Source organism: Staurois parvus, unplaced genomic scaffold, assembly GCF_062004578.1.
Source record: "Staurois parvus isolate SC_StPar_1 unplaced genomic scaffold, SC_StPar_1.0 ptg000621l, whole genome shotgun sequence".
NCBI lineage: Eukaryota > Metazoa > Chordata > Amphibia > Anura > Ranidae > Staurois > Staurois parvus.
The window spans coordinates 869622-890461 of record NW_028318417.1 but is presented as its reverse complement, the minus strand read 5'-3'; the positions used below and the strand labels follow the sequence as shown (position 1 = coordinate 890461).

At 40.7% G+C, this 20840-nt stretch overlaps 1 protein-coding gene across 1 annotated transcript in view; it reads left to right on the top strand.

Moving 5' to 3' along the window:
• Positions 1-18941: 18941 nt before the first annotated feature.
• The window catches only part of LOC149449388 (transient receptor potential cation channel subfamily V member 6-like), a 52345-nt gene continuing 50446 nt past the window's right edge, over positions 18942-20840 (top strand). Inside the window, exon 1 of the mRNA XM_089693303.1 lies at positions 18942-19072. Coding sequence (XP_089549429.1) covers positions 18942-19072 — 131 coding nt within the window. The remainder of the gene's footprint in view (positions 19073-20840) is intronic.

Below are 20840 nucleotides of genomic sequence, written 5' to 3'. Positions count from 1 at the left end.
CCCCCTTATGTATTATACATGGAGATCATATCCCCCCTTATGTATTATACATGGTGATCATATCCCCCCTTATGTATTATACATGGAGATCATATCCCCCCTTATGTATTATACATGGTGATCATATCCCCCCTTATGTATTATACATGGAGATCATACCCCCCTTATGTATTGTACATGGTGATCATATCCCCCCTTATGTATTATACATGGAGATCATATCCCCCTTATGTATTATACATGGTGATCATATCCCCCCTTATGTATTATACATGGAGATCATATCCCCCCTTATGTATTATACATGGAGATCATATCCCCCCTTGTGTATTATACATGGAGATCATATCCCCCTTATGTATTATACATGGTGATCATATCCCCCCTTATGTATTATACATGGTGATCATATCCCCCCTTATGTATTATACATGGTGATCATATCCTCCCCCCATATTCCATTTATAGTAAGTACCCCTGTGTAGTTTTCGAATGATCTCATTTTGAGCAGCTTTCTTCTGAGCTTTCTATATTGGCTAGCTAGCTTAGCTGTTTGTCAGCAGAACTAGTGTCTCTGTTGGGAAATGTCCCCTCAGCTCTTTTTCTGGTGACAATTCAAAACTTCCCATCAATTCAGCCTCAGCCAAAATGGCAGACAAGACTGAGAGGCAGGGGGCATCTTCCCAACATGGACACAGACATCAGTTAAAATCCTCTGGACAAATCCATCCAGCGCCAGACTCTCCATGCCATAGGTCGGGAGTGCACGGCTAACGGTGATGCCATGAATTACCATAAAGAGAGAAAGCCAGAGCTCACCCAGTTCAATCTCATGGTTTTAATGAGGTTTTATAGCAGAGGCAATGACAAGAGGTGTGAAAGCAATAAAACAAACCTGTTGTCATTGCCTATGCAATATGACCTCATTAAACTCTTCAGATTGGTATGGGTGAGTGCTGGCTTTTATTTATTTATATCAAATAAAAACCTGACAGGGGTTTTAACCCTTCTGCTCTATCCAAAATAAAAACAAACAAAAAAACCCCCAAAAAACCCAACAATTTAGCTGCTCAAATAGTTTTCACTTATTTCCCAGTGTAACTACTTCAACCCAAGGACGGGCGGAAAGTAGTTATTGACCATTTTTGGGGATCCCCAAGTTTGTAAACTTTGAGCAGTGCAGGCAATGGTTGTTACAATTGCAAAAAAAACAATTGAGCGCTACTAGGTGACAATAATTATTGAAAGATATATCAAAGAGAATAAAGTCCAGGAACTTGTAAGGTCTCTAAATGCCCAGTATGAGGCAGCTTGTTGTGAGGTGAGAGCAGGAGATGACTCTGTCAAGAAATCAAGGAAGGGAGAAAAACAATCGCCATCTGGGTGTAGTATTAAGAACCAGTTTAACCCCCCTGGCGGTATTCCCGAGTGTAGCTCGGGGTAAAGTTTCTGTACCAAAAGCGGTAACCCCCCCGAACTACACTCGGGCTTACCATGCAGCGCTGCATAGGGAGTCCCTGCAGCACTTACCTTGTCCTTCGCTCCTGCAGCGTCCCTGGCCATCTCCTCCGGCTGATGCCGGCATCCGGCTTCCGTGTTCCAGTCCCTGTGACATCAGGACGTACGGGCGGCAGCGGCGGGAAATTTGAAAATTTTAAAAAAATTAAATTTTTTTCAAAACGAATTTTACATAATAAAACATTGCTGTTTAAAACCATTTCACATACATTTTGTCCCGAGTGCTTTGTCCTGTGCCCTGCCTGCATTTTTACTGTTCTTTCTGCCTGGAAACTGAGAAACGTCCATGGCGTCCAAAAAGCGTCCCTTTAGGTCAAAAGCGGTTTTAGACCGGCTAGAGAACAGCGATAGTAAATCAGAACCACTTGCAGAATTGAGTGATAATGATTCGTGGGGGAAATTCGTCATCAGACACTGAAAACGATTTTGCGACTTTGCTCAGCAATGTGCGAACTTGGCACTATATTTCAAATTTCAGTACTTTTGGTTTGATTATATTATTGAATTACATTTATTATTATTATTATTATTATTATATTATTATTTTTTATGATTATTTATTAAATTATAATTTATGATTTCGTGTTTCAAATTTTATCATACCCGGGATGTTTACTAGACTCTTGTTCGGACAGATTTCAGTGAGTTATTCCTAAAAATTACAGGCCTACAATAAAAAAACAACATATTTCCATGCAAAATAATGTACCGCTTTCAGCACCAAAAATCGGAAATAATCAGACCGCCAGGGAGGTTAATAAACAAAAGTAATAGCACTCATAAAGGATGAGTTATCTTGGGCATTTGTAGAAAAGAGGATGGTTGTCGGTAGTGGCCCCGGACCGCAATGGATGGTGGCTGTGAACTGGCTTCCACCGGGAGCGACCAGAACTGACGATCAAAGATGGTGACGCATTGCAGAGCATTTTCTCCTTCTTCTGGCCAGCAAAGGAGCGCATGTTCCACAATGCGTCATCATCTTTGATCGTCAGTACCAGTCGTTGACATCACTTCCACTTTCGGCTGCGTTCCATGCCGACCAGGAAGCCCTGGAAGCCTCCAGAACTGCCTGGAAGCTGGTTTGGGGCCACTACTGACAATCATACTCTTTGCTACAAATGTCCAAGATAACTCCTTCTTTGTGAGTGCTATTGTACATTCACATCAGTCCCTGCCCTCAAGAAGTTTACAATCTAAGGTCCCTAACTCACATTCATACATACACATATTAGGGCCAATTTTGACAGGAGCCAATTACCCTACCAGCATGTCTTTGGAGTGTGGAAGGAAACCAGAGTACTCGGAGGAAACCCACGCAGGCACAGGGAAAACATGCAGACTCCAAGCAGGTAGTGCTGTGTTTGAGATTCGAACCAACAACCCCAGTGCTGCTAGGCACTGGTGACAGTATGTAAAAAAAAAATAGTGAAAATAATTTTTTTCATTTTTTCATTTTCCGAAAAATTATGACAAAAAAATACAACTTCAAAAAACTCGCCATTTCTCTTATGAAGTACGTCGGACTGTCTACTTTGCAAAAAGGGGTCATTTGGGGATATCTGTACTGTCCTGACATTTGGGGGATATGTGTACTGTCCTGACATTTGGGGGATATCTGTACTGTCCTGACATTTGGGGGATATCTGTACTGTCCTGACATTTGGGGGATATCTGTACTATTCTGACATTCTTAAACCTCAAGAAATTAGATTGGCCGTCAGTACTTCAGGATTGATCAATAATCAGATCTATACCATAGTTTGTGAACTCTATAACTTTCCTACAAACTAAATAATACATCCTAATTTGGGTTATTTTCACCAAAGACATGTAGCAGAATACATCTCGGCCTAAATTTATGAAGAACAATTATTTATTTGTAAACTTTTATAACAGAAACAAAGAAAAATGTGTTTTTTTTTCAAAATTTTTGGTCTTTTTTTGTTAATTTAGAAAAAAATAAAAACCCCAGCGGTGATTAAATACCACCAAAAGAAAGCTCTAGTTGTGTGAAGAAAATGATAAAATGTTAGTTTGGGTACAATGTTGTATGACCGCGCAATTGTCATTCAAAGTGTGAGAGCGCTGAAACCTGAGAAATGGCCTGGGCAGGAAGGTGTATAATTGCACGGTATTGAAATGGTTAAAAGCCCCAATATTTTCTCCTACTAGGGTTTATTTTCTTCACTGTTCCAATAGGGGTGTGGTATCTGTAAAACCTTCACACAAGGACAGGGGAGACCTAGTATCTCTTCAGCTCCCATCAATCTCCAATCTAACACTAGACAGCATGTTTATTGGTTGCCCTCTGCCGGCTTTTGCTGTGTTGCGGGGAGGTGAATGTTTGGTGTGTCTCTGTGCGCACATACACAATGTGGTAATGACTGTTCTAGCAGAGTCGTGTGGAAGTGGCATCCGACAATGTCATCATTTAATAATTACCGCGCTCTAATACTACCGTGCCAATAAAATCTGCATAAAAAAGTGTAACTAATTGATAATATATACTGCGAGAATATCAACTTATAAACTGCATCGCCAAAATAAATCAAATTATATTCACAAGATGTATCAAAAAATAAAAAAACATATATAAATAAAAATATATTTAAATTAATCCAATTGTGATAATTTTGCAATATAAATAACTAATTAAAAATAAATAAATTCATAAAGTCCAGTGTGCAAATTGTGCAAAAAAATATATACAGTTCAGCAGAGGAAAAAAAGTGCAAAAAAATATATATAAAGTTCAGCAGAGGAGAAAAAAAATGATAGTAATATACTCTCCTTTCAAGCTGCTTATGGTTGTGTAGCTGGGATCATGCGGCTTCTCTTCTGAGCCTGTGTAGGTATAAGGATTTCTCCCTCCTAGAGCCTCTCCTCACTCCAATGCTCAATGTATCCTCATATGACCCATAGGAAAAAAGGAATGAGAATATGGTGCCTTATCCAAGGTATGTAAAAACAATCTTTAATATGCTCCCATAATGCACTCACATTATTCAAATAGTAAACACACCTGTAATACAACTAAATCGCAGATTGCGGTGAGGATCAGCCTCGTGGGAGTGTTATCACACTCCGTCAGTACTCACCGTAATGATGGTCAGATGCGTGGTGACATCACTGCCCCTCCCCAACGCGTTGCGTCACATAGCTTCGTCTGGGGGATGTAGTAAAATGTAGTAAATGTCTCAGCATCATGTCATGACATCACTGCGTCGGGTGCGATGGGCCCATAAAAGGGACTGGGCAGCCGGCGTTTGTTTGTCGGTTGGGAGGTGTTGGTAATCTTAGTGGCGGTGTGTACTTGGTGAGACATAATAGATGCCAATTGACTCAAATTTTTGGTTGGCGTTGTTTTGGTTTCCTATTGATGTAACCCATTGATGTTTTTCTTGGCAGATACGCTGCTTATTTTCAACAACTTAAATATGTGTTCTGGGGCTGTCTCCAGCTATTTGGGCTGAAATCTCAAATAGGTATGTTCAGTGGTATTATGCTTTTTCTCTAGCCGTACTGTTTAAATAAATAGGGAGTATCCTAAGTAATTATACATTCATTCATTATATTTTGTTCCAGAACTCTTATTTTGAGGAGTCTTTATTCAACCTATACCTCTAATCTTTGTTGGAAGATAAACGGCCTGCAGGGTGTGCTGACTATTTTTTGGTATTGGTCCTACATCTTTAAGGGTATGTACTCATCATAACATTCAATTAAATCGAGGGTGCAGGCCCACACTCAAACCACACCCAAAAAGCCTATGAAAGGTATCAGGGGAAGATCATGGGGCCTCCTACTGACCCCGGGCCCTTGAGCAGCGCCCGAGTGCCCGAATGGTCAGTCTGCCCCTGGGTACTAGGTAATATGTATAGTAGGGGGAGGGCCAGATATCTGAGGGCCCCTTATTCTAAACAGGTCTGTATTATTTTAGCAGCAATAGCTCCTTTTGTGTCCTTTTTGAAGGAGTACGTCCTAGTGGTGCGTAACTCTTTGTTCAGGTTTAAGGCATTCTCCTCCTCCAAGCGTATTACTGCAAGGACTTGTGTATTTTTTTGTTGCCTTTTTGGCCACATCAAAAGACCACTTCCCTTCAGAACAGTATTTTTTTTTATTTTTTTTTTTAATTGGTACATGCCTATGCCTAGCTCCCTGTACACTTTTTTTGTTGCTCATGTGGAGCCAACACAATGATGAAGGTCACTGATAGCACATCCATTATTCACTTTATGTCCTTAACACTTATATAATTGCATAGTGTTTGAAGGGCAAGTGGCCATCACAGCAGCAGCCCTTTATTAAAGCAATGATGTACATTAATTCAAGTAAAATTGAGTTTCTTATAGAAAAAAAAGTCCTTTGTCCTAATCATCTTATTGTGTGCATTTTACATATATTGTAAGCAACAATATACAGTATGTACTGTATATTTATACACCATTCATTGAGTAGTAAAGGGTTATAACAAAGGCAAGATTAGTACTGGTGCCTACATGTCTCTGTTTGTACTCATGACCATTTTCAACGTGATAGAAATTTTTTAATAGTAGCGAAGGGTTGAAACCCGTATCAAGTTATTTTTTCCCACATGGAAGAAAAATATATTTGAAATATATTTTAAAAATATTCTTCCTAAATATATTGACATATATTTGAAATACTACAATTTTGGCCGTATTCAATATATTTCAAAATATATTTCAATAAATATATTTTCAAATATACTGTAGTTTTTAAAAAAAATACATTTAACCTATCTTTTTGGAATGCATTTACATATATATATAAAAATATATGTTAAAATGACTTGTTTATATTAAAAAATTTTTTGAAGAATGTTTTTAAATAATATATATTTTATATAAATATATTGAATACGGCCAAATGTGTAGTGTTTCAAATATATGTCAATATATTTGGGAAGAATATTTTTAAAATATGTTTCAAATATATTTTTCTCTTCCATGTGGGTTACTACCTGTGTCCCACTGGGAAGATTTCACTTTCTGTCCTTAAGACACAACAGGAAATAAGAAAAAAAAACCCTCTTGTAGCAGTAGCTTAAATATATACAATATATATTATAAATAATAAAGCCAAAACATTTAATTTGTGCTGTGTGTGTTTTGCTATGTGTGTGTTTTACTAGGGAGACATGCTGCTTTGTTTTTCTCTTGCTGGCAGGAGAGAGACCTGTGTTGTTTACACACCAGTCTCTTCCCTGTCAATGTTTCTCAGCAATCGCCGGGTGTCGGTGGGCAATGGCGGCGCGGGTAGGGCGAGACACTATTCCTCCCACTAATACCAAAAATGGGACACTATTCCTCTCACTGATACCAATGAGGGGTACTATTCCTCCCACTGACACCAATGATGGGGCACTATTCCTCCCACTGATACCAATGAGGGGCATTATTCCTCCCACTGACACCAATGATGGGGCACTATTCCCCCCACTGATACCAATGATGGGGCACTATTCCCCCCACTGATACCAATGATGGGGCACTATTCCTCCCACTGATACCAATGATGGGGCATTATTCCTCCCACTGATACCAATGGTGGAGCACTATTCCTCCCATTGACACCAATGGTGGGGCACTATTCCTCCCACTGATACCAATGATGGGGCACTATTCCTCCCACTAATACCAATGATGGGACACTATTCCTCCCACTGATACCAATGAGGGGCACTATTCCCCCCACTGACACCAATGAGGGGCACTATTCCTCTCACTAATACCAATGAGGGGCACTATTCCTCTCACTAATACCAGTGATGGGGCACTATTCCTCCCACTAATACCAATGATGGGGCACTATTCCTTCCACTGGCACCAATGATGGACACTATTCCTTCCACTAATACCAATGATGGGGCACTATTCCTCCCACTGATACCAATGATGGGACACTATTCCTCCAACTAATACCAATGATTGGGCACTATTCCTCCCACTAATACCAATGATGGGGCACTATTCCTCCCACTGATACCAATGATGGGGCACTATTCCTTCCACTGACACCAATGATGGGACACTATTCCTCCCACTAATACCAATGATGGGACACTATTCCTCCCACTAATACCAATGATGGGGCACTATTTCTCCCACTAATACCAGTGATGGGCACTATTCCTCCCACTGATACCAATGATGGGGTACTATTCCTCCCACTGATACCAATGATGGGGTACTATTCCTCCCACTGATACCAATGATGGGGTACTATTCCTCCCACTGATACCAATGATGGGCACTATTCCTCCCACTGATACCAATGATGGGGTACTATTCCTCCCACTGATACCAATGATGGGGTACTATTCCTCCCACTGATACCAATGATGGGGCACTATTCCTCCCACTGGCACCAATGATGGGGCACTATTCCTCCCACTGATAACAATGATGGGGCACTATTCCTCACACTGATACCAATGATGGGGCACTATTCCTCCCCCTGATACCAATGATGGGGCACTATTCCTCCCACTGACACCAATGATGGGGCACTATTCCTCCCACTAATACTAATGATGGGGCACTATTCCTCCCACTGATACCAATGATGGGGCACTATTCCTCCCACTAATACTAATGATGGGGCACTATTCCTGCCACTGACACCAATGATGGGGCACTATTCCTCCCACTAACACCAATGATAGGGCACTATTCCTCCCACTGACACCAATGATGGGGCACTATTCCTCCCACTGATACCAATGAGGGGCATTATTCCTCCCACTGATACCAATGATGGGGCACTATTCCTCCCACTGATACCAATGATGGGGCACTATTCCTCCCACTAATACCAATGATAGGGCACTATTCCTCCCCTGACACCAATGATGGGGCACTATTCCTCCCACTAATACCAATGATAGGGCACTCCTCCTCCTCCTACTGACCATCAGCCCTGAGGTCATGTTTATTCTCAATTATGCTGGATCTGGGACATTTTCTAGCCCACTACCACAATCCGGCCCCCCTAAATTCTGAAGGACAGCAAACTGGTCCATTTTTTTTAATGTTTGGAGACCCCTGCTGTATGGTGTGAACTAAACCTAAGGACTGGGAAGCTGCAATATGTTATGCAGTTGTTTTGGGGTTTAGGTACATTTTAAAATTCTTACACAAAGCAGTTATGACTGGTTCTCTTTAATGGAAGAACATTTAGATGTGTAGGCAAACTGACATTTTTTTAAATGTATTTAACCACTTGATGAGTTCTGGTTCGCCATCTGCTCTGCCATGTCGTTGCTGTGTTTGCCTTTTATTTGATTTCCACTATTGGGCTGCAGGGTGTCATGATTGTCAGTAGGGCAGAAATCACTGGCAGTAGATGTAATTATGTCTGTTATGTAAATTTCTATAAACAGGTATTGGCAAGCTGAGTAAAATATGCTGTCATCTAAGTTAACTCTTTAAAGTGATACTAAACCTAAAACATTGCTTGCATTAAGGTAAAAAAAAAAATATTTTTTTTTTACCTGTGCTCCTCCTTCCCTGGGCGAAGAGGAGGAAAGGGGAGAAGAGATCTGTGCACGGCTGCATCTCTTCTCCCCTGTCTTCCTCTTCACACAGGGACTCGAACAGCAGCAGGGGCCATTGGCTCTTGCTGCTGTCAATCAAAGCACAGTGGATAAATGGTTAGCACTTCCCCCTGGCAGTACCAGAGGATGGGGGAGGCTCTGGAGAAGTCCTGGAGATGAGCATGGGAGGAGGAGACAAGGGAGCATTGATATCTATGCTCATATTATTATTATTATCAGGGGCGGACTGACCATCGGAGCACTCGGGCACTGCCCGAGGGCCCGGGGTCAGTAGGGGGCCCCATGAAGTGCCCCTGGTACCTTTTTTATAAGCTTTTTGCGTGTGCTTTGAGTGTGGGCAAGGACACAGGGGCCCCATGATCCCCTATTGCCCGGGGGCCCCATGAGTTGTCAGTCTGCCCCTGATATTATACAGGATTTATATAGCACCAACAGTTTGCTCAGAGCTTTGCAATATAACGGGAGACAATACAGCAACTATACAGTTCAATACAAGAGGGATAGGAGGGCCCTGATCCTGGGAGCTTACAATCTAAGAGGGAGGGGCTGGTGGCACAAAAGGTAGTAACTGTGGGGGATGGACTGGTAGGAGGAATAGAAGATTCCATTATTAGCTGAAGGCAGGATAGGCTTCCCTGAAGAGATAGGTTTTTAGAGATCGCCTAAACATTGGCAGAGTAGGTGATAATCTGATAAATTGGGGTAGAGAGCTCCAGAGGATGGGGGAGGCTCTGAAGAAGTCCTGGAGACGAGCATGAGAAGAGGAGACAAGGCAGCATTGATATCTATGCTCATATTATTATTATTATTATACAGGATTTATATATTATTATTATTATTATTATACAGGATTTATATAGCACCAACAGTTTGCTCAGCGCTTTACAATATAACGGGAGACAATACAGCAACAATACAGTTCAGTACAAGAGGGATTTGAGGGCCCTGATCCTGGGAGCTTACAATCTAGGAGGGAGGGGCTAGTGGTACAAAAGGTAATAACTGCGGGGGATGGACTGGTAGGAGGAGTAGAAGATTCCATTATTAGCTGAAGACGGGATAGGCTTCTCTGACGAGATAGGTTTTCAGAGATCGCCTAAACGTGAGCAGAGTAGGTGATAGTCTGATAGATTGGGGTAGGGAGTTCCAGAGGATGGGGGAATCTCTGAAGAAGTCCTGGAGATGAGCATGGGAGGAGGAGACAAGGCAGCGTTGATATCTAGGCACGTATTATTATACAGGATTTATATAGCGCCAACAGTTTGCTCAGCACTGTACAAAATGAAGACAGACATTACAATTACAATACAATTTGGTACAAGAGGAAACAGAGGGCCCGGCTCGTTAGAGCTTACAATCATCTCCTAGATTGTAAGCTCCCAGGATCAGGGCCCTCCTATCCCTCTTGTATTGAACTGTATTGTTGCTGTATTGTCTCCCGTTATATTGTAGCGCTGAGCAAACTGTTGGCGCGATATAAATCCTGTATAATAATAATAATATGTGCGCATATGTACCAGCCCAAAATACTGACCAGGAACACAAATTTTCCTTTTTTTTTTAAAACTCAAGAATACTCTGCGCTTGTTTTCACGTCTGTGTGTACAGGCACATTGTAAACAGTGGGCTGCATTTTAGATCAGTAAAAAAAAAATCACTGCACTAAGCTTTTTACAAGTTGCAGTGTGCAAGAGACCTAATAAACAATGATAAATCTTACGTGATGGCAAAGTTATTGCCAAATAAAGGGGTGCATAGTAAAAATATAAAAACTGCTGTGGTCCATAGGGGGTGTATGGGAGTTGGGAGGGGGGAGCTGAACTGGTTAACATTTATTTATGGGGGGGGGGTTCTCTTCTCCAGTACCCGATCCCATCCCCCCAATCACTCCCTACCTAATAATGTAAACCGGATCTCCGAGGCGGACGTGTGCCATAGATGCGTCGTACTTTAAAAAGATACTTGCATAACATTTTTTGGAAGTGATTCAGGCAGGGAACATCAGCCAAGACATTTTTAAGCAATGAGCTAATTAGTAATGACAGCGGCCAATTTTAATGACAGCAATCCTCTGCAACAACCAACAACATCCCACCGTGCAGGAAGAGCTCTGATTGGCTGCCATGGATTAACCCCCCCGGTCACACCAATCCCGACTTTGAAAAGGTGAGACATCACTGTACGATTTCAGATGCGATTTGCAAGACATCTGACACAGATGTCTATGCAAATCGCACCAAAAGTACTACATGTGCTACTTTAGAAATCGGTGCGGCTCCGACCAAGTGGGACCCGCACCGATATGACCGCTCTAATTGCTGACAATAGGGTGCGAATTGGCATGCGATTTCAAGTCGCACGGCATGCAAATTGCATGCCAAGTCACACCTGGTGTGACCGGGGACTTATGCAGGCCATAGACGGGTCGAAAACCGGACGTTTAAAAAAAAAAAAAAAAAAAAAAAATGAAATAGGCCGACGTTACCACCAACGGTAAAAAAAATCGGCTGATTTTCGTCCCGTCTACGGCCGGCATTTAATTACTTCTGTCCCTTGCAGAGAGCTCCGCTATTATATTTGACATGAAAAAGTCTTGCAGTTGCAACAATGTATCCATTTGTATCCATTTCTGATACAAATAGATACATTGTTGCAACCGCAAGACTTTTCATATAAAATATAATAGCGGACTGGAATTCTTCTTCTTCTTCCTCTTTTACTTCTTTTCTTATTCCTCTTCTTTTTCTTTTTCTTCTTCTTTTTCTACTTTTTCTGCTTCTTCTTCTTCTTTTTCTGATTCTCCTTCTTCTTCCTCTTTTTCTTCTTTTCTTATTCCTCTTCTTCTTTTTCTTTTTCTTCTTTTTCTTCTTCTTTTTCTACTTTTTCTGCTTCTTCTTCTTCCTTTTCTTCTTTTTCTGCTTCTTCTTTATTTCTTCTTTTTCTACTTTTTCTGCTTCTTCTTCTTCTTTTTTTTCTGCTTCTTCTTTTTCTTTCTTCTTTTCTTCTTCTTTTTTCTTCTTGCAGGTCACGGCTCATGCGCAGATATTTTATCGGTAAAACGATCAGCCGATTTGCCCATCATTGCTGGAAAAATCGTCCGATCGCCAAAATTGGCCAATTTTTTTCCAACTTTATCGATAAAAAAGTGTGCCAAAACCGATCAACGAATCCATTAATGGTGCAAAAATCAGCCGATTTTTTTTTTTCGGCCGAAAAATCAGCCAATTTTCGACCCGGCTATGGCCTGCATTAAGCCGGCCATACACGGGTCGAATTCCGAAAGAATTTTCTTTAGAAAATCTTTTCTAAGAATTTTTTGTTTGAATTTCGCACCATTAGTGGGCCACAGAAACAAACCAATATTCGCGCAATTATCGAATCTGAGTGATCGGGCATGTTGGAAATTATTTGAAAAATGAACGAATTTCTAATCAACGATGGGAGAATCGTGCGAGAAATGTAATTGAGAAAGAAATGAGCTGTGACCTGGAAAGAAAAGAAAATTCTTGGCCACGAAAATTCTTTTCTGTACAACAAGTGAAATTGAAGGCTTGGCTGGTCGAATTTCGAAATCAATGGTGGCGCCATCGGGTTACTAAACACACAAAATTTCTGATTTTCTAAAGAAAATTAGTCCGGAATTCGATCCATGTATGGCCTGTTTTACTGCTCTTGGCATGCTGATTTTTTTCTTTGTCCAATAAAGAGCAATAGCTAACAATGGAGACATGTTATCAGTGTTTAAAGGGGAACATTCAGTGTTTAAAGGGGAACATTCTGTGTTTAAAGGGGAACATTCTGTGTTTAAAGGGGAACATTCAGTGTTTAAAGGGGAACATTCTGTGTTTAAAGGGGAACATTCTGTGTTTAAAGGGGAACATTCTGTGTTTAAAGGGGAACATTCAGTGTTTAAAGGGGAACATTCTGTGTTTGGTGGCACTGACTGGCGGCACTGCTAGGTACTGATGGGTGGCACTGCTGGGCATTGATGGCTGCAACTGCAGGGCAGCACTGATGGGAGGCACTTCTGGGCACTGGTGGGTTACACTGCTGGGCGGTACTGCAGGGCACTGATCATCAGGGCGTGATCAGTTGTATTTTCAATATAACTGTTAAAATGTCACAATTTCTGCCAGGGGATGCAATCTTTTAAGCGCAGCTAATATAATAATATAATAAAAACAAGAGAATACGTAGAATTCAAATATTTCTCTAAAAACAGTTTCCACTTTTCTACTGTGACCGCGGCTCTTAGTTTTGATCTTTTTTAGGACACATTTCTTTGTTGGGCAGCCAGGTATGTGATCTTGTAATGACGATGGCGGATTCTAAGAACTGGCGATTGTCCCGGCAGATCTTTTGCTGTTCCTGCGCCATGACTATGCAGGTTATGATTTGTCAGGATTATCATTAATGAATTATCATTCCATATTTACATTTATATAGAGGAACTGATTTTACTATGGATGATAATTTGTATCTTTGCTTGATCATTTTTGCATTTCCTCATGACCTGGTTTTACCAGTTGTAGGTATCTGAGTTCATTTTGGAATGTATTTTGTAATGATATATTCTGCGATCATTCATGATTATTATACAATTGTTTCCATTTTTGTTTTCTTGTTTCTACTGTAGTCCTGATGAAGGGGGAGTGCCGGTGCTCCGAAACATTTTGGATTTTCTCTTTCTTTGTTATGAGCAAACAGATTTTGGAGTCTTAGATCTTTGGGGCTTAAAGTGTTACTAAATCTCAGACTCTACATTCACTATATCTGGTCTCCCCGTACCCTGCATTCACTATATCTGCTCTCCCCGGACCCTGCATTCACTATATCCGCTCTCCCCAGACCCTGCATTCACTATATCCGCTCTCCCAGACCCTGCATTCACTATATCTGGTCTCCCCGGACCCTGCATTCACTATATCCGGTCTCCCCGGACCCTGCATTCACTATATCCGGTCTCCCCGGACCCTGCATTCACTATATCCGGTCTCCCCGGACCCTGCATTCACTATATCTGGATTCCCCGGACCCTGCATTCACTATATCCAGTCTCCCCCCGGACCCTGCATTCACTATATCCGCTCTCCCCGGACCCTGCATTCACTATATCTGGTCTCCCCGGACCCTGCATTCACTATATCCGCTCTTCCCGGACCCTGCATTCACTATATCCGGTCTCCCCCCGGACCCTGAATTCACTATATCTGGTCTCCCCGAACCTTGCATTCACTATATCTGGTCTCCCCGGACCCTGCATTCACTATATCCAGTCTCCCCCCGGACCCTGCATTCACTATATCTGGTCTCCCCGAACCTTGCATTTCCTATATCCGGTCTCCCCGGACCCTGCATTCACTATATCTGCTCTCCCCGGACCCTGCATTCACTATATAGGCTCTCCCCGGACCCTGCATTCACTATATCTGGTCTCCCCGGACCCTGCATTCACTATATCTGGTCTCCCCGGACCCTGCATTCACTATATCCGGTCTCCCCGGACCCTGCATTCACTATTTCTGGTCTCCCCGGACCCTGCATTCACTATATGTGGTGTCCTCAGACCCTGCATTCACTATATCCTGTGTCCTAGGACCCTGCATTCACTATATCTGGTCTCCCCGGACCCTGCATTCACTATATCCGGTCTCCCCGGACCCTGCATTCACTATATTCACTCTCCCCGGACCCTGCATTCACTATATCCGCTCTCCCCAGACCCTGCATTCACTATATCTGCTCTCCTTGGACCCTGCGTTCACTATATCTGGTCTTCCCGGACCCTGCATTCACTATATCCGCTCTCCCCGGACCCCGCATTCACTATATCCGGTCTCCCACAGTACACAGAATATGGAAATCCAATTATTTTAGTAAATATAAACTGCTAAATACCTTTTCTCATCAGCAGTATAGAGCAGTCTTGTGACTTCTATCAGTGGCCAGCTGAGCACTGGTTAAAGCTTGTAGGAGGAGTTTTCATTCTCCTCTGATTGTCCTATGAGGCTGCATAACCCCTGACCCTCTGTCCGTATAGTGCTGATTGGCTCTGTGCTAATCACATGCACCCTCCCAAGAACAAAAAAAACACCTCTCTAGCAATACACACTAAATTGAGCATGTACAGCTTGCCCCCAAGGCTCTGTTCTATCAGCAGATGGATTGGGGACACTGGAAGAAGGGGAGGATCAGAGAAGAAAGGACCAGACAGCCTTTTTACACAATACAGAGGATTAACCCCTTAGGTTCCACAGTGAGTATAACAGGCATGCTTTACTGCATCTACAGACTGATTGTACTGCTGGGGGTTTAGTAACACTTTAATACCCAGCCAGTGCACATGTGTACCCATGGGGCTCTGAGGTTCTGTGCTGATAGCGCATTCGCTGCACGCTCCTGACCAATCTGCGATCATGAGCCAGCGGGACAAGCTCCTGATCATGTGACCACCGTGACAGTCATTAATCACGTGAACAGGGGCGGACTGACAACTCATGGGGCCCCTGGGCAATAGGGGATCATGGGGCCCCTGTGTCCTTGCCCAAACTCAAAAAAGCCTATGAAAAAGGTACCAGGGGCATCTCATGGGGCCCCCTACTGACTCCGGGCCCGCGGGCAGTGCCCGAGTTTCAAAATGGTCAGTCCGCCCCTGCACGTGAAGTATTAAAGTGATTCTAAACCTACAATTTGTTTTTTTTCTTTAAAATAAAAATATATCATACTTACCTGCTCTGTGTAATGGTTTTGCACAGAGCAGCCCTGATCCTCCTTTTATTGGGTCCCCGCTGGAGCTCCTGGCCCCTCCCCCCATGCTGAGTGCCCACCATAGCATGCCACTTGCTATGGGGTCCCTCATGTGTGCTCTCTCCCGAGCCGGCTCTGTGTGTCCATAGAAACACAGAGCATAGCTCAGCCCTATTGCCTTTTCCTGGCAAATAAATTATTCAGTGGGTACTGTTATTTTTTTTATGCCTTTTTTAAATGTTTTTTGTTTTTTTTTATTTGTAGTATTTGGGGCTACTTTTTTTTTTGTGTTTTTTTTTTTCTCTTGCATTGATTTTTCCTTGTACATGGATGATACTGTATGAGTAAACATAGCTTTGTATTCAGTAAAACATCTCTGCTCTGATAGTGAGTCAAACCATTGCCTTTTCCTGGCAATTAAATTAATCACTGGGTACTGTTATTTTTTTATGTCTTTTTTTTAAAATATATATATATTTTTTTTTATGTGTTATATTTTAGGGTACTTTTTTCTTTTTTTTTTTTTTTTGCTGCATTGATTTTTCCTTGTACATGGATGATACTATATGAGCAAATATAGCTTTGCATTCAGTAAAACATCTCTGCTCTGATAGTGAGTCAAACCATTTATCTTTTCCTGGCAATTAAATTAATCAGTGGGTACTGTTATTTTTTTTTATGCCTTTTTTTAAAAATATTTTTTATAATTATTTTTTGTTTTTTTGATGTGTTATATTTCGTTTTGTTTTTATCATTTTTTTTTTTTGCTGCATTGATTTTTCCTTGCACATGGATGATACTGTATGAGTAAACATCGCTTTGAATTCAGTAAAAAATCTCTGCTCTGTTAGTAGTAAGTCAAAACCATTTATCTTTTCCTGGCAATTAAATTAGTCAGTGGGCACTGTTATTTTTTTATGTCTTTTTTTTATCTTTTTGTTTTTTTATGTGTTGTACTTGGGGAGTACTTTTTTGTTTTTGTTTTTTGTTTTTTTTACTGCATTGATTTTTCCTTGCACACTGATGATACTGTAAACATAGCTTTGCTTTTAGTAAAAAATCTCTGCTCCATTAGTAAGTCAAACTGCTGCCTTTTCCTGGCAATTAAATTAAGTTACTGCTTTATTTATGCTTTTTTTTTTTTCTTTTTTCCTCCTAATTTTTTTGGTTTTCTGATGGGTGTACTTTTTATTTATTTTTTTTAAAATAAATTAGTAGTTACTGCTTTTTTTTATGCTTTTTTTTTCTAACTTTTTTGGTTTTCCGATGGGTGTACTTTTTATTTATTTTTTTAAATAAATTAGTAGTTACTGCTTTTTTTATGCTTTTTTTTTCTAACTTTTTTGGTTTTCCGATGGGTGTACTTTTTATTTATTTTTTAAAATAAATTAGTAGTTACTGCTTTTTTTTGTGCTTTTTTTTCTCCTAATTTTTTTGGTTTTCCGATGGGTGTGCTTTTTATTTACTTTTTAAAAATAAATTAGTAGTTACCGCTTTTTTATGCTTTTTTTTGTCCTCATTTTTTTGGTTTTCTGATGGGTGTACTTTTTATTTATTTTTTTTTAAAATAAATTAGTAGTTACTGCTTTTTTTTTCCTAATTTTTTTGGTTTTCCGATGGTGTGTACTTTTTATTTATTTTTAAAAATAAATTAGTAGTTACTGCTTTTTTTATGCTTTTTTTTTTAATTTTTTTGGTTTTCCGATGAGTGTACTTTTTATTTATTTTTTTAAATAAATTAGTAGTTATTGCTTTTTTTTTCTCCTCTTTTTTTGGTTTTCCGATGGGTGTACTTTTTATTTATTTTTTTAAATAAATTAGTAGTTACTGTTTTTTTTATGCTTTTTTTTTTTCCTCATTTTTTTGGTTTTCCGATGGGTGTACTATTTATTTATTTATTTTTTAAAATGAATTAGTAGTTACTGCTTTTTTTATGCTTTTTTTTTTCTCCTCATTTTGTTGGTTTTCCGATCAGTGTACTTTTTATTTATTTTTTTAAACAAATCAGTAGTTACTGCTTTTTTATGCTTTTTTTTCTCCTCATTTTTTTGGTTTTCCGATGGGTGTACTTTTTATTTATTTTTTTAAATAAATTAGTAATTACTGCTTTTTTTGTGCATTTTCTTTCTCATTTTTTTGGTTTTCCGATGGGTGTACTTTTTATTTATTTTTTAAAATAAATTAGTAGTTACTGCTTTTTTTTCCTCCTCATTTTTTTGTTTTTCCGATGGGGTGTACTTTTTATTTATTTTTTTAAATAAATTAGTAGTTACTGCTTTTTTTGTGCTTTCTTTTTTTCTCCTCATTTTTTTGGTTTTCCGATGGGTGTACTTTTTATTTATTTTTTTAAATAAATTAGCAGTTACTGCTTTTCTTTGTGCTTTTTTTTCTCATTTTTTTGGTTTTCCGATGGGTGTACTTTTTCTTTTTTTTTTTTTTTTTTTGCTGCATTGTATTTAGGGTATTTTTTTGTGTTTTGTTTATGTGTTGTGCTTGGGTATATATATATATTTTTTTTTGTGTTGTATTTTTTTTTTTGGTCTCACTTCACCACATTATATTGCATCCCAGCCCCCAACACTTTCTGGCAGCCACTCCTAAGCCCCTCTATTTGATAGGGACATGGGTATTTGCTGGTAAACAGAAGGACTATCTCTTTAATTGTGAGGAGGTGTACTGGGCACACACAGGTAGCCAGGCCTCCCTGGGCTCAGCCTACTTTTAATTACAGCATGGGACAATTCTCTTTAATTTGCTTGCACATCCTATCCTGTGTCACTCTTGTCTCCAAGAGGCAACAGAGTAGATGCCTAAAATCCGAAGAGAGCCGTACGATTATTTCTGATTGTACAATTTGTTTTTTACTATAATTTTTTTTTTATAGATCTTTTAGGTGTTTTTAAAACATTTGTAATCATTTTTTGTTTTTAGCAGACAGGTTTACAATCCGGCCGGGGCTCTTTAGAGAAGTTTGTTTTGATATTTGTCAGAGGCTCCTGAGCTAAAATTAATCATGTTAATTGAGCTCCTTCGTTAAAACTTGCATAAATTATTAGCTGCTTTGGAGGAGGATTGTAGAGTGTTTACAGGATTAGAAATGGGAATATTTCGGTGTAATAGGACTTCAGGGATCCCCACCAATGTCTGGAATGGGATTAAAAGCCAGATTCAAAGTCATGCACCTGAGGGATTGGAACTGGATCTGGTGCACATGCTGCAGCAGAAGCGGTGAGTAACAGTTATACGTCTTCCATTCAATCAGTATTTTCCTGGGGAAAAAAAAAATTTGAAACTGTTCCTATTTATTTTACTACTTTATATATAATTTTTTTTTCCGTGTGCTTATCATGCACTTTACTAAAGAAGTACATCCCTTTTCACCAAAGATGTGTGTATTTTGTGATCAGAATAAATTGGCAAAAAAAAGTGATCTCTGGATAAAAGTTGTGTCAATCTAACATTTATGAATTGACCCCCCCCCCCCCCCCCAAGTCTTAGGCTAGGTTCACATTGATGCGTTGTGCTGTGCGTTTTGCTGCGTTTTTGGGATGTGTTAATGTTGCTGGGGAGGGGTGTCTGTAGTCATGCCGGAAACGCACCAAAAACACGTGTATATATGGATTTCATGCATGTTTTGTTTTTTAAATAAATTTCTGTTTAAGTCTGTGTAACCAAAAATGCAATCTGATGCCGGCAACATAGTCCCTGACCGTTTCCAAATAAATGCATTGGTTGAAAGGGCACAGATGTGAACGTGATCCTTTGGAAATCATGGTAAATGGACTGTATTATGTTCCTTCGAATCTCAAAACGCCTATGAGAGAACCTAGCCATATTTCACATGCATCAATGTGTGTTATTATTATTATTTATTAATAAAATATATATATATTATTTATTTTTTGCTTGTATTTGTAGGTATTTTAACATGCTGCTATAGTGTTTTTGATTTTTTTTTTTTTGTTCTAAATATCTCTAAGGGCTCGTTCACACTTGGCTGTTTTACCAACGCTTGCCAAACGCCCCTATAGCATTTGGCAAGCGTTGGTCCGGCGTTTGCATGCGCGGTTGCTAGGCGTTTTGCCAAGCGTTAAAAATGCCCCACAAACGCCTATAATGCAGTTTGAATGGTGTTACCGCTCCGCAACCGCGTCGCCAGCCGGGCGTTTGCGGAGCAGCACCATAGACTAGAATAGGAGGCTTCAACGCCTCCTGACTCAACCAGAGGCGTCCGTTTTGCCGAGACACTAACGCTCCCATTAGCACAGCACCATGTGCTGTAATGTGCAGAATTGGCAGAGGCGTTTGGGAAGCGGTAAAAACGCTTCCCAAACGCCTCTCTGCCGCCTGCACACAACGCTAGTGTGAACGTAGCCTTAGAAACAGAAAATTGCATTCTAAACATGCAGCAAACAGGACTTTTAAAAACACAACTGACTGGTGTGAAGAGGTCTATAGGATTTAAAGGGATGCATTTTTCTTCCACTTTTATTTTTATTTTTTTTTTTTTGACAGACCGAGGGTCTGTCCTGTGGTGGAACTCCTCTGGGTCGAGGGTCTGTCCTGTGGTGGAACTCCTCTGGGTCGAGGGTCTGTCCTGTGGTGGAACTCCTCTGGGTCGAGGGTCTGTCCTGTGGTGGAACTCCTCTGGGTCGAGGGTCTGTCCTGTGGTGGAACTCCTCTGGGTCGAGGGTCTGTCCTGTGGTGGAACTCCTCTGGGTCGAGGGTCTGTCCTGTGGTGGAACTCCTCTGGGTCGAGGGTCTGTCCTGTGGTGGAACTCCTCTGGGTCGAGGGTCTGTCCTGTGGTGGAACTTCTTCTCCTGGGGTCGAGGGTCTGTCCTGTGGTGGAACTCCTCTGGGCCGAGGGTCTGTCCTGTGGTGGAACTCCTCTGGGCCGAGGGTCTGTCCTGTGGTGGAACTCCTCTGGGCCGAGGGTCTGTCCTGTGGTGGAACTCCTCTGGGCCGAGGGTCTGTCCTGTGGTGGAACTTCAACTC